Raw genomic sequence first — 27,277 nt, 5'->3', positions numbered from 1 at the left:
TTAAAATTCCATTGGAATATAAGTATATAAAATCCTCATCCATTTTTTCCAAGAGACCACACAAAATGTAAACAAAAAACAAGGTCACGGTCTCATAAGCAAATTTTATTGGCTACACGTGTTTCGCTCTATATAAGCAGGGCATCATCCGACCAGATAATTCTAAGGGGAAATGTTTCATCTTCCTAACACATTCTGGTGTACCATTCATAAATTTTTTTCACCTTTTTTTATCACCAGGTCTAACGTCTTGACAGATTCTGAATTTGAATAAGTCAGATTTTTGTTTTTTCAAAATAAAATGAGTATTTTCGGACTTAGTTCCAGCTACTACTACATTAATGTTTTATTCTTAATTGCAGGGATAATTTTTTAATAATACTAGTTTATTAAATGCTTAAGATTCTTGCTTAAGTCAATCGTCTAAAAATTTCTGTACTAGGTTGATTTCTCTCTGGATAGTTATTTAAATACAATTCAGCTTCGACGGCGTTGCTGCGGCATGGGATATAACATTTCAACATATCAAACCTCCCTTCAGGTTTCAAGCGCGTTCCATTTTATAATAGAAAAAACTCTTTAACAATAAGACAACAAGAACAAACTTCAAAAACACTATTTACGTTATTTTATTGTCTACTACACCAAAAGATTCGAAATTTAATAAAAAGCCCATGCTCTCCATTTTAAGTAATGCAGAATCATAATATTGCGTCAAACATCATTGTATTCGCAATATATTATGCAATTCAATATAAAACATACTTTTTTACCCGCCCTTTTATAAAGAAAAAACCAGTAGTACTGTGAGTACCAGTACTACTGGTTTTTTCTTAGATATCGACTACATGGGGATAGTAGAGTAGAGGGGGTTTATTATTTCAATATTGAAAGCTGAATATTCTTGTCTTATATTATATAAGCTATTCACAGAATATGATTTAAAGATCCTCAGATGTTGGGCGCCAAAGTTCCACCCAGTTTTGTCGAATTGGAATTTTTGTCAGGAATGGTATAAATAAACTTATCACCTGCTCATTACAAAATATATTTAAATTTCATTTATAATAATTAAATTCCAGCCTGAAAAGTCAAGCCGAAAAATTTGTTCAAATCTATAGTAAGCTTAGCTATGTAAGAAAATGCTTTTTAAGGAAATAAGTATCTTAAGTATGGGTGGATAGAGAAGAGTTTATCGCCAATTATATCAGTACTAATAATTGAGTTTTTTTTGCATACTGATTGGTCATATTTATGGAATATTAAAAAAATGTATAATATTTTCTCAACAAAATGATGACGTCGTATGCAAAATCTTTCAACGGTATTTTGTAGAAATTTAAAAAGTCATGAAAAAGTGTCTTTTTTCCATATCTTTTTAAATAACCTTAAGAAAAAAATAAAAACAAAACCGGCAAATTTCTATTTTTAAGCATATCTTCGGACCCACTCGGAATTTTATAGCTTACTAAACGGCATTAATTCTTTTTAAGGTAAAAAATCTTTCTATTCCTTTTATTTTCCAAAATACTCATGGTAAACATTCTTATCTTGAACCCACTCTATATTACTGATTAAGCAAAAATAGTAAATTTTATATTTCCTATTAGGCCATAAGCAACTAAGCTTTAACGCTATAATTTATATGCTTAAGCATAACAATTTAATAATCTTACCATCCTTCGTATGCTGACAAGACCAAATAATCCACATGATGCAAACGGTCCAAGCGGACCGATGAAAAGCGAGGAATAATGACGCAAATGTTCTGTTATACGTGAAACCGTCCAACCGAAATAAGCGAGTTATTATTACAATTGAAGGCATACAAACCGAAACCATAATCCAGCCGACCATTTTCATACACAGTGATATTTTAATTGTCCGCCCTTTTGTTTTAAACAAAATATGGCCGAACACGAGACCTAAAATATACGGTCCGCCTCGTATAATAGGCTGAATATAATGCCTACTAAAGTAGTCCGTACTAAGAAGGTTTGGTCTAGAATAGTCCAAATTTATGTTAAGATTAATCAGAATATTGCTTAATTACTTACGTTACAGGCATTTGTCCGTTAAATTGATTTTCCCAGGCAATAGAGAAGTTTATAATGGTACAAATTATGTAGATAATAGACAAGACTATATAGCCCATTTTATGGCTTCTTCCTATAGTCATTAGTAATATGGGTGAACAATAGTACCAAAACATATCCACACTTAGGTACCAGGTTTGTACGATGCACTATAATATATTTGTATATTTAATAACAATGCTACAATAAAGTTTTATTTATTTAAATTCCATTTAATAAACCGAATTACAATTATCCTGCAATATCTATAAATCCAATAATATTTTGTTTTAATTGTTGCCTATTATAGATATTTAAATAAAACAAAAGGTCGCCACTTGTCGCCCATTTATGCGGCAAAGTTCAATAGTCAACGAGAAATTAAAATAAATAATAAATGTTAAATGCTTTGCTATTATTGAAAAAAGATTAATTTAAAGAATTTTATTATAATGAAATTCTACGCTTTCTTTTAATTATCACTTACCACACTTTTTGGGTTAACGAATGGCTGTAAATAGAGTAAAGCACTCCACCAGAAGTACCCACAAGTTATTTCATTGTAAGAATTGAGGTTTTGGTAAAATGGACCTCCACCAAAATGTTTGGTCATTAATGTCACAGTGCTTACAGCCAGAAGTAATGGTACCAAAAGTCTTAAATGTCTACTTAAGTAAAAGAAAAATAGATTTATCTTAACCCCCTTGGAAGTAATATTAAAGTATCCATAGCTAAGTAGTGTGGCTGATATTAGCAAGAAGGTGTCCACAGTAGTAGTTCCTCCATGAACTGTGGTACTGTAATACGATTCTAGCCACTAAAATTAATTTTTCAATTAATAAAATAGTATTTTTTAATTAATTAGTATACATTTTTTAAAGTAGCTATTAATTAATAAAAATATTTAAAAAAAAAAGTAATAACAACAGCAATTGGCCTCAAACTAACGACTAGTGATGAAATAACAATCAAATCATTGTAATTTGCCTAATATACATCATAAATAAAAGAATATTTACCTCAAGTAAATCCATATAATTTACTATTGGTGTGGCCATATTATGTATATAACGATGGCCATATACAATAAGACACATGCTAAGAAATCTTAGACCATGTAAACATGAAATATCATCTTTTTTGGCCTTAGTACAAAACAAAATTTTGCTATTACGTTTTAAGGAAAATAAACTTGCAGTTTCTGGTATAGAATCTGAAATTAACGAATAAATTGTCTGTTTTTTTATTATCTTGTACTTTACCTTTTGCAAGAAATAAGTCTAGTATTGTCGATATACATACTATAATAATTATGGAGCCAATGCAGACACTAAAAACAGTAATATAAATATATATGCAAATTTTTGGAGTTAGTTGGTCCTCACAAATAAGCTAAGTCAGCACCACTAAATTCAGGAGTATCTTCTGCTGTAGAGCATTGGGTCTCTTTTAGGGATAACGTTAAATTTAAACCTTCGGTAACGTCTAGAATACTTTTGTTAAAATGATGTAGTACATCCTTGTAAGAGCAGGAATCAGGAACACATACTGACCATATGATTTTGACCTCATCTAAGATGTTGTTTTTAAGATTTCTAAAATGCTGATTTAGTCTTTTATATACTAGAAGTAAATATAAGCGATAGGTTTCATATAAGGAAAATCGTTCTTTTTTATGATGATCCTTGTTCGTCGTTTTGAAAAATTAAATATATATAATATTTATTATAAATATGTGTCTATAAGTACCATTTATAAAAAACACAATCTCTGGCAAAGGTACTGCGCATTATTTTACTCTTTATGTTATGAATAAGAACCTCACTTAAAAATGGAGATAAGCAAGAGCCCATCGCTAACCCATTGATCTGCTTGAAAAAACAATCATTAAATTTAAATAAGTTTTGTTTTAGAACAATCGGTAATAAAGAGATTAGGTTGTCTATAATTAATTTAGAATAAGTATATTTAATGCATGCCTTAGAGCGAAACACATGTCATAGCTTTTTAGAAACAAACCTACTCTGAGATCGTTGACTTTGTGTTCCTTCACCCTCTGAATATATATTATTAGAAAGTGTTTTTGCGACACGCGAAACAATTTTTTAAAATTTTTACGATATTGACGTCGGTCTGTAATTTTTAATTAATTTTCCTTAATTATAAAGTTTACTAAAAGTTATTTCAATAAAAAAATTATATTAAAGTAACCTGATGATGACCATGGGTACCAGTAGGTCAGACGATAGTACTAAAAGGAGAAACAACACCGATTACCAGAAGGTCGTGGATCAGATAGATAAAATGGCCAAGAAATTTGCCATAGATCTGGCATCTGCTAAAGGCCAGCTAAACAATAAACTAACAGTGATGTTATATGTAATCATGTGCGTCGTGATATAAGTGAAGAAAGAAATTTTTAAACCTAAGTGAACGGTTTAGTAATCAGGAAGTCAGTTTTAAGTTTGCTAGAAAGCCTAGAAAAAAGAGATTAGTAACAGAAAAAAATGACATTTTTATGAGGTAGAACATAATAAATATATTATAATTCATGCTATAAAAGAAAAACTATCAATCAATGTCTATAATGTACTTTAAACCTAATCACAACAAAAATAAGTAAATAAATTAATAAGCATTTTCATAAAGCGCTTTGCTAGTAGAAAAATATATACACGTTATACAAATCGCTTCTAGCTTTTTATTATTGTCTACTATTCATCTACGTGCACACAGTCTGTTGGAAGTTACTTTTTCACCAAGGTTGTCGAATAAGGAATGGTAAAGTGTATGTAATCTGTAAAGGACAAACAGTGATAGTGAATTCGCTGAAACATCTAAAAACAATTCAGGGTGTTAAGCAGCAGTAAAATGATATTTGATTAATTTAGAAGTCAAAATGCTAACTAACGTATGTTTATTCATTATTTGTTTATTGATTTAACACGTTGAGCCCCGTGTGCCAACCGGTGGGCATTTGGATTTTACTTCCAGGCACCAAATTTTCATTCTGGATATTTTTTGTTAATAGTTATTTTTTGCAGTTTGCGTTGTTTGTGGATCAATACTCTGTCGACTTTTGGCTGTTTTTGTAATTTTTTTGCGGTGGCCCACGGGTGGGCACGTGGTCCCAGAATGCTATTTTACATTTTGGGACCGAATGCCCACCCGTGAACACTAGCTTTAATGTGTTTTTTTGATTCAGAGTTAAGCAAATATGACTAAGAAATATCTATCGGATCAGGAGTTGGCAAAGGAGCTGGAGAATCTATAAAGATTTTATTCGTGTTGAAAGTGATCTATCATCCGATAACGATTCATCCGGTAATAATTCAGATATTCTGCCATATTATTATCCGAAGACGAAGATCTAGACGATCACGTTCAAGGAGACCGACTGTCTTTCAGTGAAAGGCCTCAGAATGTTGGCGTTGTTGCAGTGCAAACTTTACAGGGAAAGAACCAACTGAATTCTTTAACTTTTTTTAAAAACTTTAAAATATTATCGACGATGAGATGATTAATCTATTTGTGACTGAACCCAATAGTTTGCTTCACAGCGAATTACTGCAGCAATAGCAGATCCAAACCGGAAGGCCAAGTTGCCGAAATGGGTGGATACCAATCCCGTGGAAATGCGAAAATTGTTTGGCATTATATTATGGATAGGCCTTCTTCCAATGCCTCAAATATGGGATTATTGGTCGGTAGGATTATCGTTGTACCAAAATCGCATACCCACAATTATGAGTAGAAACAGATTTGAAGGTATTTTGGGCATGTTCCATGTAAGTGATAATGAGAAGGACAGACCCTCTGATGACCGACTTTACAAAATATCCGAATTTCTTGACATGCTGCAGAAGAAATTTAAGTCCTCCTACATACCCGAAAAAGACATTTGTATCGACGAAAGTAACGTCCCGTCTCGAGGACGCATTTATTTCACACAATGTATACACAATAAGAGACACCGCTACGGTATAAAGCTTTTCAAGTTGTGTGTATCTGGAGGATACACCTGGGATTTCAAAGTATATACCAGCAGAGAAAAATCAAGTGAATTTGCAGTTTCTGAAAAGGTAGTCATGGAATTGATGGAAGATCTTTTGGACAGTGGCAGCACACTTTACACTGACAACTGGTACACGAGCGTATCATTAGCCAAAAGACTGATTGACCGAAAAACGCATTTAGTTGGTACAATTAGAGCAAACCGTAAAGGTAATCCTCAGGAAGTCATAAAGGAAAAGTTGAATCGAGGTGGAATTGTAGCTCGTCAAGATAATGACAAAACTATAGTCCTGAAGTGGAGAGACGTCATCATGCTAAGCACCAAACACGATGATTCTACCGTTATTTTAGCAAAGAAAGGAAAGGAAGTTATTAAACCGAAAGTGATTATTGACTATAATCAGGGCAAGGCCTTTATTGACTTGTCGGATCAAATGTCAGCATACGCACCTTTTCTAAGGCGAACTTTAAAATGGTACAAACGCCTAGTGTTTCATCTCATTACTGCTACAACAATAGTAAACGCGTTACATTTTTACAATAAAATAAACAAGAAAAAAATCAGCATCACCACTTTCAAAGAAGAGGTAGTTTCAGGTCTCATTGAAAACGACGAAAAACTTAATACTGTTTCTCGTCCTTCCACGTCAAGAACGCAACGCTGCACGTTGAAGGAAGTGGAAGGGCAAAAACGAGTTACTCGAAAGAGATGCACTAAATGCTACAGCACCAACACAGTCAATGGCTCACAATGTTGCGTACGCCCGAAAAAATGCGAAAAAGGTCAATACAATTTGTGTACCGTGTAATATTCCCCTTTGTATTACTTGCTTCCAAGAGCTTTAGTGTTAGCAGTTTCTTTGTAGCAGTGTGTATTTCGTCAAACGTTAGGTCGTTTTAGTAAGTTTTATTATATTTAGGTTAGTCATTTTTATGGTTTTTTTTGAGTTTTGGTTACATAAGATAACGACTGTTTTTTTATGACAATTTATTTTTAAGTTTTAAGAGTATTTTTTCTGTTTTAAGGTAATATAACATGGTATATTAACTCAAATGTTGTTTTTTTCTACTCTTATAAACTAAATACCTAAACTATCCAAACTGCCCAACCCAATATATTTTTTGGCTCATCCTGGGACCAGACCGTCGTTTGGTATAGGCAGAATCAATGTAATCCATGCTCACAGGTGAGCATGCGGTTCCTGAATAAGGGATGTGATGTGCCCACCGGTAGGCATGTGGTCCCAGAAAGCAAACTCGAAATGCCCACCGGTGGGCACGCGGAGCTCAATGTGTTAAATAAGGATAATGGGCTTATTTTATTTATCTTTACGAGTCTGCAAAATACAGAAATTGATCTATAGAAATAGTTTTTAAGGAAAGAATTAATTTATTCGGTATTTCGTTGATTGGAATGCTAATGCACAATAGGGTTGGTACCAGTAACTTTGTCACATCCATCAAATATGAGTAGTCGTTTTGACAGTTAAATAAGAAAAATTTGAGTATCTTCTGTACTTAAATCTACATAATTATATTTTTCTTTATTTAAATTATGTAAACATTACTTTTTTGTCATAACTTTTATCCTAACTTAAATTTTGTAGGCATTCGTTGATGTCTGGTTATAATAAAGGGTAATTTTGCAATAATAATTATGGACATAGATCACATTTATACTCTAGAGATACTTAAAGGTAATTTCGAGTTTATGTGTTAAGTGCTTATGTTATGTATTCAATTTTAGTCAAATTTTTCCTTTCGATGTATTAACAAGATGTCCCAAACTGAGATATTAAGATCATTGGACGCATCTATTTCATTACCCAAAAAATTAGAAAAAAAAATCAATAATATTTTCAATTTTAGGTACTGCACTTACAAAGTTTCTCGTCCGGTCAAGAACAGATTATAAATCTAAATAAATAGTGTACCAAAGTAATAGTTCTTCTACTACTACTCGATTTTGTTTATAAAAAAGATGTGAATATGTCAACGCAGTAAATTTAAAAATATTTAAAAGCTATCTATGATGATAGGCCAATCTAAATTTCTTTGATTTATTATTGATGATAACTAAATATTAACAAAAGAATTAACTTTATGCTGTTTTTCGTCAGGGCTCCTTATTCGGACTTGGGAAATAATATTGCTGATAAAGTGTATTTCCATCTCGTTAATTCACATCTAGAATACATGCTGATCATTTATTTAGGTAAATGTTTATTTTATAAAAGAGAGCTCATATGCCAATCCCAGAACCTCCATTCCCTTACAAATTCTCTTTTTGTAAGAATTGGTATTATTATATACCATTGCTAACTTTATTATTTAATTGTTTTTTAAGCCATAAATAATCATAAAACAAAGCAATAATATTCCTCTTTCCAGCCCTCGTAAATCAGTTCAAGATTCATGAATTTAACGAGGTACGAAAATGTATAATCATGTAAACATGACAGAAATCTACGAGCTGTTAGTGAATTTCACAATGCTTTATAAGGATTTTTGATAAAGAAAATATTTTACTCTATCGAATATTTTTTCAAGAATGATGATTTATGTTTCCTAATTAAATCTGTAGGAGAAGAGGTTTAATATTTCATTTTATTTATGTAATGATATTTTATTATTATTTTTATTTCAGTAAATATATTTCATTGATCTTTTTGCTTGTTTTTAATTATTTTTCTATTATCTTTTAATTATTTTACTATTTCTATCTTACAATTTTCTTAAATCGTCTACGCTATTTTAATATAATTGATTTTTTATTTATTATCTATTTCAGGTCGAGAGCGCCAATACTGTGTATTTATCGCATGTTATTATCTGCGTTTTCTGTCGTAAACTGTTGTTTTAACTTACCCAAAAATATTTAAAAAAATATATCTACTGAGCAATTGTGGGGTTCCTAAAGTTTATTTTGAATAAAGAAACTTTGCAATTTTAATCAGTTTACAAAAAAACAAAATAAAACAATAACACCTAACCTGCAAACTTGCGACCTTCCACGTAATAGTCGCCACATTGCCAGATTGCCTAATTTTTTCCAAGATCTAAGAAATTGTGTTCGTTTGCTTAAAACGGAAAAGTAAAATTAGTGATACTGAGAAACTTTGTTTTTGTGATAGCTGCAATGCAGCTTTTGACAACATTAAATAATTCACTATTGTGAGTCCTACTAAAACCAGATCAATGCAATTGCAGAAATAAAGAGCACTTATATTCTTCTGCAAAAGAATTATTTGTGAAAATTTCAATACTTTTAAATAAGATAACTTTGCTTGAAAATTAGATTTTGATAAGATCAAATCTAAAGCAAAGAAATTGTCGAAGCCAAAACTTATCTGCAAATACAAAAGAACGAAGTAGTTCTAAAGATAGGCGTAGGGATTTTTTGGAACGGAGTTTTAGAGCTTGTAATATCATTGTTTTTAACAGTAAGAAGTCTCAAGCTGTTTGATTATAGGATAAAATTAACCACAATAAAGGTACAGCAACACAAGGTAATAAGGAAAAGCGAGTCTCAATAAATGTAGACCTCTGCGCCTAATATTTGACAGCTCTCAGATCTCGGACAAAACTCCACAAATTTACCTGTAACATCTTTACCATAAACTATCACATAATAATCATTATAGAGACTTAATATGGCTAATAGAGGATTATAATATTGATGAACTGCAAATCCCCAAATATATAACGGTTCGATAGAGATATGATTCTCTATGAACACAAGAGAGAATCTTTAGGGAGGTGGTGTTATAATTTTCCTAAAATCAAAAATTAAATCTTCCAAACTTTAAGGGAGTGATACCTTACTTACAATTTCAGGAACACCTTAAGGACTTTTGCTATTTTCTAATTTTCGTTTAAGTTGTTTAAGAGTTTGTCAGTGAGTGTCGTCGAAACTATATTAGGTCTACAGAATCCGTTAAGTTCTACCGTGATGCTGCTCAATTTTGGAAGTTTGTTAATCCATGATATGGTAACAAATACCTCAATACCAACATTGATGGCTTAAAATTTCCTAAGATATCTGAATTTAATCCAGTTATATTTAGCCTTGCTGAAGTTGCTGAGTTTGAGGGCATCTTGTCTCTTTCAAATAAAAATAGCTCGGGTCCAAACAATGTTAGTCCTTTCTTTTTAAAATGCTGTGTGTACTCACTATATAAGCCTCTTCACATACTGTTACAAGTGTATCATGGAAAATAAGGTCCCCAAAATGTGGCTTCCCAGCTACATAGTCCATATATTTACGAATGGGAATTGAATAAATATTGACGACGTCCGACTGATAAATGTTCTATCATCAATTCCTAAACTTTTTAAGAAATTGTTAATAGCATCCTTTATTTGAGTAGTAGTGAACTCGTTGGAACATCTCAAAGATCAACATTTAGCAATCTACTTTTATATCAACAAATTTTGCCGACATTTGAGGAACATTCTCAAATTGATTTAATTTATATGGACTTCTTCAAGGCTTTTGATTGTTTTAACCATCCTATGTTACTGTCAAAATTTAAAGCCTTGGGGCTTCTTTGCTGGATCGTCAAGTGGCTAGGTGCTTATTTAGTTGGTAAAAGTTTACGTGTCAAAAAAAAATTGTAAATTTTGTTTAGAAGCGATTTCAGTTCTGTCCACAGTACCTCAGAGGTCCCATTATTTTTAGAGGATTGAGCCAGTGGGGGTTTATTTTGCGCAACTCTGCTGAACTATCTGTATCTTTAGAATAGCATTTTAACAGGATTGAAACTCTACAGAATAAGTTTTTGAGATATTATTGGTTAAGTATTCATATTTCTAAAGAATAGTGGAAATATTAGGATATGAGGCAATGTATAATGTAAAAAGTTTGCAAGGTGATTAAAAGTTTTCTGACTTATACATTATTAAAATTGATTTTAGGTGATTTACACTGTCCTGATCTTTTGAGCAGCATCAATTTCCGAATTCCAAGCCGAAACACTAGAAATAATGCACTTTACCATATCCCCTACCATTAAATAAACTATAAATATAATAGTCCTTTGAGTCTATTGTGCAGGTTGGAAAATAGTGTTGATTGTGACTTCACTAGCATTTCTCTCTCTTAATTCAAGTATCAGTGTCATAGATTAGTTTAACTTTAGTTCAATTTTTAGGATCAATTAATGCGAATATTTTCATGAATTTTATAGAATGTTATTCTCGAAATGTGATGTAATTACATAGTATCTGCGTTTTTATATATTTTGTTAACAACTTTTGTAAAAAAATAGATTTATCTTGTTAAATACCTAAATTAATAAATAAATATTTACATGTACAAAAGTATTTCCAAATAAGAGTATATCAAAGAAATTTACTAAAATGATAATTTTTATATTAAAGAACTGCATAAGAAAATGCTATTTTAAAACTATCTTACGAGTATAAGCTATTGCTAAGAATTTAACAATAGCATTTTTATTTATACATTTTATATTTGTATGTTTAATTAGATAAACCTGCTAAAATATTTTTTAAATTTTAATAATACTTCTATAAAAAGATATTACAAAAGTCAAATAACTGGAGCAATATTTAAGTTTATTTTAAGTCAAGTATTTAATTTGGTCTTTTCATCTAACAAAACTAAAATATGAAATTTATTTTTTGGATACTTAATTAGCTAAATTATTTTCACTCTAACAGAGAACACTTAATAGTTCTGGGTTAAAAATAAACATATTCATTAAAATTTGTTACCGGTAAAACCCTTAAAAATTATTTTTTTTATCAATATCCTTTTCTAAAACAATACATTACCATATCAGAAATTGGCTTTTTGAATCCCACAACGATCTTTATAAGTTTATCCGCAGGATGAATGTGCAACGTGCAATGACGCCCTTTTATAGGGCCATAAATTGTGTCCTCAGAAATACTGAGACATTCTTTATAACTGCCCAACTCTGCTAGGTTTCCAGCCAGAATTCCTGGCATTAGCTTCGAAGACGCGTCAAACACTTAAAATGAAATTACGACCTTTTGCCAGCTTTTTCAACTAATAAAATTGTGGCAAATAAAATATTTATAATTTTTTCCTCTTAGAAATGCACGGATTTATTTTTTTTAATATTCATTAAGGTATAATTAAAAATTATGTAAATCTAATTAAACTAATTATTTTAAAAGAGGTGTTACCAAGAAACAATTAACAAGTATTTTTTTAAATCAAGTATAATATAATAACTTGCTATTAAATAAAACATAAAATGCGACTTACTTTTTAAAGCCCAAGGCTCCAAGGCCCTCAGTGCCAATTTAAACTCATCTATGTGATTTCTGCACATATTGCTACTGACATCACTTAATCCATACGTATTTAAAATCTGATTCAATATAAGGCCCTGTTTCATGTTGAGCTTTACATGTCTCCTCTGCTTTCTTTGTGTCACGTTCAGCTGAAATTCTTTCGGTTTTCCCACTGATCTAATTTGTCGAATAAAGGTCAAGTTTGATATTACTTCAATTACATTTGACGTAGGGCTCTTCTCACTAATATCCGAGACGTCACTCGCAGGGAATGGACCTTCTTGGGATATATTTTTCGCTTAGAAAGAAATATTAAATTGATGAATACTATAAAGGATAGTGCTGGCATTTGAAAAACTCCCCTTTTAGTAAAAGATTCTTTATGCCGTTTTACATTTTGATTACCTGTAATGAATTTAGCATTTTCCCTCGCTTTGCCTGAGTCTGAATGCGCCGATCTGGTAATAGTCGCTACGGTTCTCCAATCGAATTTAATTAACAACAGGAGTATTCCGAGAGAAATAAAATACTGAAGTCCTTTCATGTTTACTAGTTTTGTGTGGTTTATATAAGAACAAAGGATTGAGTTGAGTTTATATATGCAAAAAAGGGTTATTTATTCTTTGCATTTTTTATATTAGGTGTGTAATGAATATATCAACGTCAAGAAGTCAATTTAAAAGCACCATAATTTATATTTGGAAAACTACTGTTATCCTGAAAAATTTAAACTGATAAAATAGTTCTGATATTTAATTTATTGCCATTTATTCTATTCTAAAGTGAACTTATAGTTATGAAAACAGGTTTTTAATGGCTCTTTTATAGATGGATGGAAAATATTTTTTTGAAAAAAAAGTAAGTCAGTAATAAGCAAATATATAAAATTGATTGCGATATTTTATTAAAAATATAAAGCACATTTTTAAATATTAATCGCATATTTAAGAAATATATATTTTTTTATAAAACTAATAAAATAAAATAACAATATTTTAATATATAAACAGCTTTTAAAGGCCCTAACAAGTATTAGAAAATGAACATATCTACAAAAAAAATGAACAAGCTAAATAAAACACATTTTTTAGCAGCATTTTTTAAGTTTTGTATTTTAAAAATTTCAATAAAATAGTTTTCAGAACTTTAAACAATTTCAGTTTAAGATTTTACTAACAATCTCACTATATATTATTGTTTTTGTATTTTCTTAAATAGGCTACGTATATACGAAATAATTTAATATATATATTAGATATTTTAATACTAATTAATATTTCTAATAAAACAAAAAGTTTTACTAGATGACAAATTCGGTGTGTTAAAATTGTCAAATCTTTATATTTTATGCTTCCACAATAGTTTTTGCATTTTTATCATGCATTGATACAGAGACAAAAAAATTAATTTTTATTTTGTAAATAAATAAATATATTGTTTTACTATGAGGACCAGAATAGCGAAGGAGGCAGAAGAGATAACAGTTGCATGTATAAATATATAATATATTTTTGCGAAAAACATCTTGTTCTACATAACATTCTTATATATTGTTTAATTTAAAAAACACAATAGGAATACATAGAGACAAATAAAATGTAGGCATTTTTTTATATCAGTTTCATATCCGTCTGAGAGACTCAGGTCGGAATAAAGAGCTGATAAAAAAAGAAACTTTCTTATAATTACCGAAGAAAAATCTTAATTAATTGTATCAATTAATAAAAAAATTAATTGAAAACTACCTCTAAAGGTACATCAAAATTTTTATCCTTCGAAACATTAATAAGACGTATTGCATTAAAAGAACTCAGAAGTTCCTGTAAATCTGAAGGAGAGTCCACTAAAACTTATATCACTAAACACGAAGTTCGTCGACATTCAAGTACGTCATGGGAGTTCAACGTGTTAAAGTGCATACGAGTTTTTTTTTAAATAGGTTGAGGTTCTCAGCAGTTAAAAGTTTAGTCATCATTACACATGATCCCTTAAGTCGTTTTCTAAGATAGAAAACTATTTCACAAAGCCGACATTATACGAATAATAATAGAACTGTTCAGGTTTCAGTGTGATAAACATTAAAACCTTAATAATTTTAATGCTTTAAAAGATTATATTAAATCCTGTTTAAAACCACAATTTAATAATAATACATTTTATCTCTGTAAGATTACTTTAACATCACCAAATCTTGTTACCAACAAAGCACAATAATTTAAATACATACACTATACGGGTGTATTCGACTGGCACTTACATGAATATATTTCAGGAGATATAAACATTAACCTACTTAACAAAAAAATTAATTTGTTATAAATATATGTCTATGATGAGTAGTTTTGGTTTTCAACCCCAAATAACAAATGTTACTAGCATGACGTGGCTGGATCATATTTTTACTAGGCAAAAATCACAACCAAAGGTAAAAAAAATATTTTTATAATCAGAAACATGACCTTAGAAAATATTTACACATTTAACATGATCAAAAAGATATTACATCAACTTTTGATGGTTGATATTACATCAACTTACAAAAAATGGATAAGTATAAATTAAAATCCTTAACTAGGGAAATATAAGAAACCACCTGTCGAAATCAAAATGACAGCGGAAGCCTGCATGTTTTTAGTGAATATTCTTAACTGTATTATGAGTCTATATAAAACAGAAATAACAATTACTAATAAGAAACTTAAGAGCTCTCCGGATACCCGTAAGACGTATTTTTATTTAGAACATTTATTATTAAAAAAAAACTTTACGTCATTATTAAAAATATGGGAAAAAATTCTTATTTGTTAGAAAAAATAGATGGAATTTCCAATATTCTACCGGTTACATGTAATATATAATAAATAAATTTTTTTTATACCTTTTTCCACTTGATAGACGAAACGCTATCAAGATAGTGAAACGTCTTAACTTTTGAGTTACAGGGTGTTAAAATTTTCAAAAAAAATCAGTTTTTTAAGAATAACTTAAACAATATTCTAGAAATTTTTATGAAGTTCAGTAGATGCATTCTATATATCAAGGCGCATTTTTTGATGTGCAAAAAAATTTTTTCTTTGCCAGTGGCGTCCCTACAGGTCTTCTATTGAATATTTTTAGTGAAAAAAATACTACGCCACTGCTTTTTCTTAAAATAGAGATTAAACAGAGAGAAAAAAGATTTTAAAAATTATTTTTAAAATCCTAAATCACTTTTAGCAAAATTGATTTTTATTGTCTTTTCGCAATTCGGGTGAATTTATGTGACTATTATCTGTTTATTGAGTTATTTGTCTCTTATAGCTCTTTTGGGCATTATAGTAGCTGATTCGTTGTTATGTTTGTCATTTTTTGATATTTTTTAGTCTTAATTATTTAGATATCAATATGGGCCGATATCTGATAATTGTCAGTAGTGGTAACATAAAATATGCCTTACAATGACGAAAGAGCAGAAGACGTGCTTAATTGCAATTAAGGTACGTAGATACTAAATAATTTTTGCTTTTAATTGTAGGTACTGTTTAATATTTGCCTAATTATACAGGGTTACAATAAATCATTACTCCAGTCCCTAGAAATATCTGGAAAATATTTAATTTTTTTTCCATGATTTGTTGAATTAACCATTTATGGCCAGTGATGCGTATACGCAACACTGCACTAATGATTTATTTACAAAAAAATAGTGCTTTTTTCACCTGAAATATGGGCTGGTACCATTGACGCAAAGTTGAACAGAAGTGACAGAATTAAATTGAACCATTGTTTTCATTTGCTTTCTTGTACGAATTTTTTAAAAAGCCAGATTTTTTCTTATATATGGCCGCACATTTTTAAAAATCATATACTCCTATTTAATGTTTTTATTTTCAAAGTTTTGTATTTTTTTAACACTAATTACATTCCAAACTACACCATAAAATTAAAAACCTGAGCCATTAATTATGTTTATTATTATTTTTTATATGTTTTATTTATACAATATTTAGTCTGAGTCTGCATCTAATCGAGTGCGTGTTACTTGTAATAAGAGTTGTTTGTTGAAAAAAAGAGAACATTTCTTACGCAAAAGGAGTTCGAGTTAGCCTTAGAGAAGGTTGTAAATGAACTTGAAAGTTAAGTTGGTAAGTATTTCTTGTACCTTTTTTTCGCTTTTTTTTATAAATCAATATTATACACACAACAATAATTTGTGATTTTTAGAACAAGTCGACGCTGTCTACATTCCACCCGAGGTAGATCAGAAGTCTAACTCACAGACGAGGAAGAATTTTCAGAGGACCCGGAAAATATCGAAAATAGCCAGAATGGAGATATAGCGGGAACTTTCGAGATCCACTCCGTTCGAGACGAGATTTACGATAAATCTGACGAAGAAGATTTCGCAACAAAACGCCGAAAAATCCTAGAAAAAAAAGCGGTAAGTTACAACACGACTCTGAGATCTGGATCAATAATACACAAGAATTTACCTTTATCCAAAGCAGAGGAACACATTCAAGAACTTAGGGGCGATTTGAAGGGTTTGTCCAGTTTTCAGAAAAATACGCACAAGACAACAGGCACGAGTTTCACCTATCACCAGAAGAACTGCTGCATTTTCTTGGGATCCTAATTTTGTCTGGATATCATAGCTTACCCCAAACAGATATGTATTGGTCTTTAGATGAGGACAAAACTGTGCATATTGTCAGAGACTGCATGAATAGGAATAAGTTCAGATCGATAAAACGAAATCTACACTTGAGTGATAATAATAATCTGGATAAAGGATACAAGTACACAAAACTCCGCCCTTTTTTTGATGAAAAATTCTTACAGTTTGGCATTTTTTCATTCAACTTATCTATTGATGAGCAAATGGTTCCTTATTTTGGACGCCATTCTTGTAAGATGTTTATAAAAGGCAAGCCTGTGCGTTTCGGTTTCAAACTTTGGTGCATTTGTTCGTCGAGTGGATACCTCTACAAGTTCATTCCTTATACGGGAGCAGCAATGAAGAACAGTGATATTGGACTTGGTGCGACTGTAGCTGTTGAACTTTTGTCAATTGTGAAAAATCCGCAAAATCATAACGTATTTTTTGATAACTTTTTTTTATCCTACAAGCTCTTATCTCTTTTGAAAACCAAAAGCTATTTTGCCACAGAAACGATTCGCGAAAACAGAACCAGTCATTGCCCTTTGGTTGATAATAAAGTCATTCCAAAAAAAGAAAGAGGCACCTATGATTCCAAATTTGATGAATCCACACAAATTTCATTGGTAAAATGGAACGATAGTTCTATTGTCACGGCAATTAGTACCCATTATCATGTAGAACCTCTTACTTCTGCGAAAAGATATAACAGAAAATCGAAAAAAGAAGTGTCAATCCCGCAACCAGCTGTAATTTCAAGATATAAATACATGGGAGGAGTAGATTTGCATGATAATGGCGTGGCAAATTATAGAATCGGTGTGATGGGTAAGAAATGGTGGTGGCCACTATTTAAAAATACAATAGACAGTACTCTTGTCAATTCCTGGAAACTCTACAACACGATGAATCATAATAAAATGTCACAACTGAATTTTAAATCATTCATCGCTGCACGCTTATTAAAAATAAAGAACTTTGTCGCTAGACCACTTCCATTAGAACTACCCAATGAAGTGAGGGTTGATCACTCTGGACATGTAATCAGTAGGACTGACTCCCGAAGAAGATGTCGTGTATGTAGAAGTCAAACAATTTATATTTGTAAACGTTGCACTATTTATTTACACGCTGGCTGTTTTCGGCAAGATCACTTAACACTATAGGCCGTTGATGCATTTACGCAACACCACTTATTTCAGAAAGTAGCAGATTTATTTCTTTTTTGATTTTACATATGTGTTTCTATAATGTGTTTTCATAATTAAAATATATAATTTAAAAATTTTAAGTTTTATTTGTATCCTTGGCCGTAAATCGGTTAAATTGGATCGAATTAGATTCTATTAGGTTGGTTTGGATTAGCTTATCAATGTTATATAGGAGTACGTAAGGTATTTTACAATGAACTGTTTGCTTCAAAATCAGTTGAAAATTTATTTTTTATTTATGTTAATGTAAAAGTAATTTATTTTTTTTTGCATACGATATACATACATATATAAAGAAGTTAATATTATTAAGTTCCATCATACCTTTTTTATGGCACTTTTTATAAACGTACCAAAATAAATATATGTAACTAATTTTTAAATTTATTTTAGAACTATCAACTAGTTAGTAAATGTTTACAAATTTAATCTAACTATAGTTTTTATAATCAGGAGTAGCTTAAAAAGTACGTTTTTCCGTAGATATGTTAAAAATATTAAATAGGTATTATACATTCTTGATATCCTAATATAAATATATGGATCAAATTTTTTTTAATTTATATATTTTTAATAAAACTATTTTGTTCTAAAGTAATGAAAATGATATTCTAAAAAATATTTCATCTATTATAATTATATAGCATATCAAATTTAGTACCGAAATTCACAATATAAGGTATAATTTTAAATATTAGTTATTCGTATCTTTCTTTAAAGTCAAAGATCAAAGCCAAATAGAAAATACCGCAGTAGGAAAAAGAATATTTGACGTTAAACACCTGTTCTCTCAAATATTCGCCAATAAACATATCCTTTTTGGATGATCACTTGCAAATATGGCAGAGAAACCAATGGAATTAGTTAGCATTTTTATATTTAGGTGCTACATATATGGATTGACTCAGGAACTTTTCCCTGAAAATATTAATAATATTTTTATAAATCGCGTTATAATATTGGGGACCGTATCATCAGGAATACCATATATGATGAAATTGTGCAAAAATTAATATGTCCATGACGTTTGACAAATCTCACATAAAACATTATGAAGAAGTTTTATTAAAAAATTTGTTTTAAGGTGTGTTGTATTAAACTTGCCGTAAGGAAGGGGCATTTTGATAAAAAAAAAATACCTTGCATTTTTTTATAGTTGTCGATATTTGGTCAAAATGCTCATACAATATCAATTATGACGAGAGGGCAATACAAATAATAGGAAAATAATAGTTATAATGTTTTAGAAAACATACGAATTACATACTATACATTTTTATTTTCTTAAAAAATTTGTAATTTTGTTTCTGATATGTTTATTTAGAAGATCAATTTAAATAACTTTTATATAACAATAAGCAAATAAAAAAACAAACAAATTATAATTTGCAAATATCTGATACTTTAATAAGTCAATCTTCAAGTGATCCACCTCCTACTTAAGATCTTGCAAATATTGTTAAGGAGACGTTGACAAAGTATAAAGTCTATTGTCTAACTTAGTTAAATCGGACATTTTTTAAAGGCTTTACTACATACAAGCAATACTACATTTGTAGCATTGGCAACAGGTCATCTGCACCATATTACATTGAAATATTTTTCTGAAACCCATGTGAGGTATTTGCAGAAATTCAATAAATTTTAAAAATATAAATACGGTAGTTAAATAGTTTAGACTGTTTGCCATCTCTATTGAACTATATTTTCTTTACAATAATCATATTACAATTGTGCTCAGTTTTATTGGTCTAATTTATAAAAATAAATATGATAAAAACCTATTTAATTTTGGTAATTAAAGTCACTTTAGAGATGCTAGACTCTTTCAAAAATGTTGATTTAGGAGTCAACGTTGATCTTTGCGAACGTACTGAAATACTGTTAAAAATAAGTAGTTAACACCTTGATATTATTTTCAATTTTTGATGAAATATTAATATTACTTACTGATTATTAAAATATAACTTAGTACTAATTTTATTAAAAGCTCCTATTATAGAATTAGTGTTTTTCTATTTTTCCCTGTGTTTTCCGGATTACTTTTTAACTCGATCTTTCTTGCCAACTTTTGTTATATTCAATATCTGCATTCACAATATTGGTGACCAGAGTGTTGCCGTAATTCTCCCAAGGACCTGTCTTTTGCGCCTAGTCTGCAGGCTCTGACAGTGGTCCCTTTCCACATACTTAAAAAAAAAATGGAATGATTAAACTTATCTGCAATCTCTACCTAATTCTCATAAACTCTAATTTAAAGTTTAATTTGTCTCTTATTTACAAATTATGCATTTATTAATTGCTGCTGTATTGACATGAACGTTACTCGTGTTATTTCATACGGACTCAATTTATATTTTCGTAAACTTTTATTCCTCTTTTAATGTATACAATTAAAGTGACTACAAAACAGATAAAAACAATATTTAGTTTGCAGCCTGGATTAAATTAAGAAGATTTATATAAAAGCTAAAATATTTCCTATTCTCAAGCTTACTTAACCACGATGTTTTCTTATCAAATTGGTGTTGCTCCGTTCTAAATTCGCAGCTATTCCCGGTATGTGGCTCACTCCACTTGCCATATGTCAAGGCGGACCGTTTCGCGTGGCATCTTGAAAAATGCCCGCAATAAATAACGGACTAACTTTCCAGATTTAAAATTGCATACAGCATGGCCACTTTGTCGATTTTAAATGGCTTCGGTTACGGAAATATGACCGGCTGTGGACCGGTAAAATATTGCAGGCAGACTGGAAAAAAACACACTTTGCAAAAGTAACTTGTGATTTATCCATTTATTATTATTAAAGCGGTTTGATGGTAGCGTAAAAAGCATACTAGCCTAATTATTATGTGCCTTAAAAATGTTAATTAATATAAAGATTTTAATTATTCGTTGCTATGACTCATAATATGAATGTTAAAACGCAATTTTCAGGTTTACCCATTAGCATTTAAATTAGCGAAGCTCGTAAAACTATTATGTTGCAAAAATACCAAATTAACCACGCAAAATTTGGAGCTTTTATGATAATAATGTTGCTGTAAAAACAAAATGAAAACTTTTAGCTGATAATTAAGCCACAACATTACTCGTAATAATTACACGCCTTTATCGTGAAAACTTTTAACAGCTTTAAGTTTTATAACGTCACTTTTTAATGGGAAACCTTGCCAATTCAACTTCGGCTATTTCAATTCATCAATCTTATTTTTATAGTATCTTAATTAGACTTTTTTTTGCCCTTGTGCATAAGGTTTTAGTTTAATAGGCGTTTTATACGTAACGTAAGATCAATAATTAAGCCCAATTAGGCCCCTAAAAGGGATACGCCTACATAAAAACATAACTATAAATAGAATCATTTAGAGTTTAAAAAAACTGCGCTATATTACCGGTGAAACTCCGCATCCGTTTATGAAGGGAGCACTTATAGCTAAGCGTACCAGAATCCGGATTTACATTGTTTGTATCAAGCCATTTTAGTATCATCCCGAATTGAGATACGCCAGTTATTTAGTAAATTTATTTTTTTATTTGATGCTGTATTTCCCAAATATAGAAAACTTTCAGCAATATCGAAGTGTGGTTCTATTCTAGTTTAAAAAACATTAAATTAAAGAATGTAATGATTTGATTTATTTTTTGAGATAGACAAATTGTTAATCGTGCTTTCATTGCATTTCCATAGATTAACAATCGGTGATATTAATTGTGTCTCATACCAAGTTCGGCTCATGTTGATGGTTTTTCTAGTGACTTGAGCAAACAGGGCACGTGGGTTACTTTTTCTAGGAGACAGATACGTCTCAATATTTTCAATAAATAACTACTGTCTTCTGGTGGTTTAGAAATATCCTGTTAAGTGGTGGAGCAAAAAAAAGTACAAAATACAATAAACAGAAGAGAAAAAAATAATAATAATAAATTAACTTACTATATGCGCTTTCCTTAGTCTTATAAACTGATTAACATTTGAACAAGTTTTTACATTATTTGACAATATGTTGAAATCAGTTCAACCTCTATATAGAACATAATTTACGAGTTTGACTGGTACTTCATCTATTAGCCAAAATAAAATCCTCATAATTTTTAGTTTTATAATTGTGAACATCATGAAAATTTGTCCATTTATCAGATATATATTTAGGTCAAATACCTCTTTTTAATTTGAATTTAAATAAGTTAACATTAAAAACAATTCTTTGCTGAACGGATAACAAACATAAAACATCTAACATAGTCTTGATAGGCGTGTAGCGATTATATTATAGAAAATATTATCATTCTCATCGCCCTATTTTTAAATAGTTCAATATTGTACCCAAATAGTTAATATTCCCATCACACATAATTCTAGATTTATTGTAAAATCTTAATTATTTATATACATTAAACTCATAATACCCCGTTAATTAATTAACAGTAATATTAATTAACAGTAATACCCCGTACAGATTTAACTATATATTTAATATCATTTCTTATAACAGCTGATACTCATCCGGTTCCATTATTATTTCTAGTGCATGTCTCTATCTTATACTTATCAATTCTAAGTTTATATAACTTGCTTTCGTCTGACGCTGATCTCGCTTAATAACAATATCTTAGTTTTTTAATATAATAAGACTATGCTTAATTTTCAGGTAGCCAGGTAGCTAAATAAACTATATCAGAGCTTAAACAATATTTAAATCTACTTGCTCCTTTATATACTTACTTTAAAGTTTCTCAATTCTCTTGTAATAATCACATTTTTTAACATTCCATGCAACTTGATTAACATGCGAACACATTTTTGTTTGACACAACACAATTTCCACATTTAACTACTTCAATATTAAACTCCTTAACATAGTGGCTTCCGCTATATTTAGTACACACTTTATTTTACTTACACTCTTTGGCCCTATGCACATATCCACAACATTGAAAATACCTTTTTATATTATATTCATTAAACATTATGCATCGACTCTTTTGTCATTATTTTGCTTCTTAGTTTTTGACAGAAATTCTTCATTGGCTAAAGGATGTGCTTTCATTAACTCCTACAACCTTTATTTTTCTCTGTAAAATTTTTTTGGCATATCAACAATATACTTATTGCCTATTTTTACGTCTATTTTTGTCTGTAAGCTCCTTTTCATTTCCACATTTGAGTATCACTCTACCATTCTTAGTAAGTTTTCCCAACGACAATCTAGCACCTATCTCCGATGACTTGACCGTATTTCTAATATCCTCCTTGACCTGGTTTACGTTCTTATTGTCATTCATATTAAACAATTAAAAAGATTAATTTATGCATAATTTTAATGGGTATGATTCTTTTTAATGTAGGGCTATAAATATGGCACTATTAAATGCTCGACGCTTATGCTATTTTACGAAAGCTTATTAACTTTCACAAACACCAAAAGGCTGAAATGCAATTTACCTAAAAACCCAATGTTGACGATATAAAAAAACTATAATTTTAAAAACTAAGCTATTTAGTGCTACATTTGTATGAAGTTTTAAAAAATATTTACATAACCTGTAATATCAATACTTTTTACTTCTTAAGTTTTGAGAATCATCAAGCTTTCTCACAGACCAGAAGATTACTCATAATACTTTAAATGCTCGAGTACAAAAGAAATTATAAAAATTCCTTTAAATACCTGAAAAAATATGAAAAATTGATCTGAAATTAATTTTTAAAAAACTATATAAAGGCCCCTAAAAACTAAACTTTGGTGTCAATTGCTACAAATTAATGAATAATTTTACCAAATTAGTGTATTGCTTATTATAATATTTTGCATGAGATGTTATTCATTTATATATTATGATTTTAGGTTTTCCGCATTAATTGGTGATTATTAAAAATTTATTAACATTATTAAAAAATTTAAAAAAAAAGTAAAAAAGATATAAATATATAAGAATAGAATTTTCTCTGTAAAACAGTCAATCAATTTTTCATAAATTTATTTTTGTGTTGTATTTTTTATATTTTATATTTTAAACGAGTAAATATATAAAAAAAACTTATTTTCAAATTTAAACATATTTTAACAACAAAGATGTTACATGTAGTGTTTTACAAAATTTTAGTAAAATTAAATAGAATAAAAGATTTTCATTTCAATAATAATTATAGTAAGGTTCTAAAAAGTATATAAAATTAAACCTCATAAAAACAGTTTCAAAATTAATAAGAATAAGATAAGCTAATGCTCTACCTAAGGCTCTTCAGTGAAAAATATTCTTACATTGAATAATATGATATATGAGTTTTTTTTAATATATCCATTACTAACAAAATTAGATTTTAAAATTTGCATAAAAAAACCCTAAATTAAAATTTATTTAAAGGGCTAAAATAATGATTTTGAAGTAAAAAGATTTAGAAGTTCTAAAAAATGTTTATACTTTATCAATGTTATTCCTTTATATTAAATAGAATAAGTAATTTAAAAAAATATGCTTTTTATATAAGCTATTGCATTTAAATTTGTAAGTATTTAACTTACAAATAAAAATACTAAGGAACAAGACTCTCGATATAAAAAACATAATACTGACACTAACTGGAACGAATATAAATGAATTCAGGATTTATTTAATATCACAGTAAAAGCAGAAAAAAAGCTTTCCTTAGGCAAACATTTAAAAGAGGTCAAAAACCGTTGGCACATAATTAAATATCTTAATCTCAACGGAAATGCCGATCAACCTTACAAGTCTGATATTATTGCAGATCAATTAAGCGATTTTTTTTAGTAGTAGAAAGAATTTTGTTTGGCCTTATACCTAATTCTACAGGATACGATAAGATATTCTTAAAAATTGTTCTTTTTCCAGTACCCTCTTTACTATGACACATCTAAATCCAAAAGTATTCAATCCTTTTAAGCCTAACGATTTTCGACCAATTAGCATTCTCTTAGTACTCTTCAACATTCTTGATAAGGTTATAGTTACACAACTCATTTCATAGCACTACTAAAGCTTAACTTTGGATATCTGATGACATTTTTAGGGTGTGGGATGCAAACCTATGTACTTTCCTTACTTTTTTGAGTTTTAGTAAAAATTGGACATATCAATACCATATCTGTTTTTACTTTAGTCGCTCTAAGTTTTCTTCGATTTTGTGTTTTTATTCTCCATATCTATGCTCCATAAGATGTACATTTTTTCATGAAAGTTTTATATATGTGTATTACCATTGTTTCCCATTTTTATTACTCTAATTAGGTATCCTATAATTCTTCTTACTTGTGTTATTCTTATCGTTCTTTCTAGATGAGTTAAACTCCACACTAAGAGACGTAAGCATTGTAATTAGTTACTTCGTCTACATCTAATTTGATGTTAGATGGTTCTGATTCCATGGAGAGATATTACTTTTTCTTTGGTTTCCAGTTTTCAAATAATATACTCTTTCCTAAATATTTACGCTATATAATGTAAGTTGTATTTATAGTTTGCTATGATAACTTGGTTGTCAGCAAATAAGAGAGTTTAAAAGCAAATATCAAAAGATAAAGTTATACTTTATCTTCGATTGTCACAGAGCTAGCGCTACATAGATTTTAAATAATGTAAGCGATGCACAATACTCTTGGCTAAAATCTTTATCTACCGGAAGCTTTTCTGATAAGCTATTAATGATTCTTACTCTTGACTAGAACTTGAATAGTCTGACTAAAATTGGTTTCCTGTAAAACATTGCACAACTTTATGACAGGGACTTTATCATAGACTTTCTGGAAATCTGTGAATATAAGATGGGTTTCTTGGTTAACGACTGACCTTTTTTCTGTAATTTGTCTTGAACAGACGTTATATGCTATCTGTATACGTTCTTCCAGCTCAAGATCCTAACTGTTGTTCTTCTGTTTGTTCAATGAGATCTCAGATAATAATCCCTAGTATTGGGTACAGATAAATCATCGTAATTTGAACGTTCCTGTTTATTCCTTTTCATATAAATAGACGATATATAAGCTTGTTTTTATCCTGCAGGGACAAGATCCCCATTCTTTGAAAGTATTATACGTTTACCCACAGAGGCATCGGACTTTTCCATTCTTATTATTATTCATATTCTTAATCGGGAATAGGTGTTAATTGCTCTACAATTTTTCTCCCACATATATTTTTGTTTTATATTAATAGTTCTTCTGATTATTATTAGTTTCACAGTATTGGTCTCTGTCTTTCTGGTGCTTGGTGCTCAACCATATTTGATATAGTTTTTCCTTCTAAAGTAATAATCAATTATTTAATCTCATCGTTCTACCAGAGTTTCTTTATAAGCTGTAAAGTTTTTAGTCCGTCCGCTTTTTCTGTAGCTCCTTTTTTATAGGGTTCACTATATTTTCATATACTTTGTCTACAGGTGAACTGTCATAGTTTTTCATCTAATCTTTTTTGTTATAAAATTCAGGTAATTTCACTGGTTTCACTGGTTTCTTGTTATTTATGAATTCCTGAGATATATATGGGACTAGCAGTTTTGTTTTGAATATATAATAATTTAAGCTGCAACAGACTCCTCTATATGTCCCTACTTAATTAATTAGTTACATCCTATTTTGTCTTACTGTAACATAGTTAATGACAGATTTAAGGTTCCTTGTACACATGTTGTGTCCATGTGTATGTCTGAAATATCATTTTGTTATTCTTAACAGATATTCTTAATATATTTATTAGCTTGTTTTAAAATTACGATCCTCTAGAAATCTCATATTAATTAGTGTTGCTAAAAAGCTAGCTAGAATATGACCCAATATCTAACCTTAATCATCTTAATTTTAAAATAGGTCACACCTAATTAAAGTATTTACTATAGAAAATAAAAGCAAATAATGTTCGACCCGTTAACCGTATGATCAATTTAGTTCATAACAAAAAATCAATAAATAGCTCAGCTAAAAGTTGCCCTTAATAATTAAATTAGGATAGGTGCCAATAAAATAATAGGGTTGTTTAATTATTATAGGATTGTTTATTTTTAATCTATTAGGTTTAATCCCATACAA

The 27,277-nt window shown here is 29.7% G+C and overlaps 2 protein-coding genes across 2 annotated transcripts; one reads left to right on the top strand and one right to left on the bottom strand.

Moving 5' to 3' along the window:
- Window positions 1-1,481: 1,481 nt before the first annotated feature.
- Window positions 1,482-12,481, bottom strand: LOC126737618 (nose resistant to fluoxetine protein 6-like). Its single transcript, XM_050442595.1, has 8 exons — window positions 12,349-12,481; window positions 11,889-12,088; window positions 3,461-3,678; window positions 3,338-3,405; window positions 3,095-3,288; window positions 2,563-2,892; window positions 2,058-2,245; window positions 1,482-2,002 (listed from the first exon to the last, which is right to left on the bottom strand). Exons 1-8 carry the CDS (start codon window positions 12,479-12,481, stop codon window positions 1,642-1,644), a joined length of 1,692 nt encoding a protein of 563 aa, XP_050298552.1. The 3' UTR covers window positions 1,482-1,641.
- Window positions 12,482-14,984: 2,503 nt separating this feature from the next.
- On the top strand, window positions 14,985-18,637 carry LOC126737617 (piggyBac transposable element-derived protein 3-like). The gene is made up of 4 exons (XM_050442594.1): window positions 14,985-15,096; window positions 16,637-16,797; window positions 16,911-17,844; window positions 18,621-18,637. The coding sequence occupies exons 1-4, from the start codon at window positions 14,985-14,987 to the stop codon at window positions 18,635-18,637; spliced, it is 1,224 nt and encodes a 407-aa protein (XP_050298551.1).
- The last annotated feature ends 8,640 nt before the right edge of the window (window positions 18,638-27,277 follow it).

This window comes from Anthonomus grandis, chromosome 6 (assembly GCF_022605725.1).
Source record: "Anthonomus grandis grandis chromosome 6, icAntGran1.3, whole genome shotgun sequence".
NCBI classification, from domain to species: domain Eukaryota; kingdom Metazoa; phylum Arthropoda; class Insecta; order Coleoptera; family Curculionidae; genus Anthonomus; species Anthonomus grandis.
This window is presented reverse-complemented; position numbering and strand designations above follow the sequence as displayed.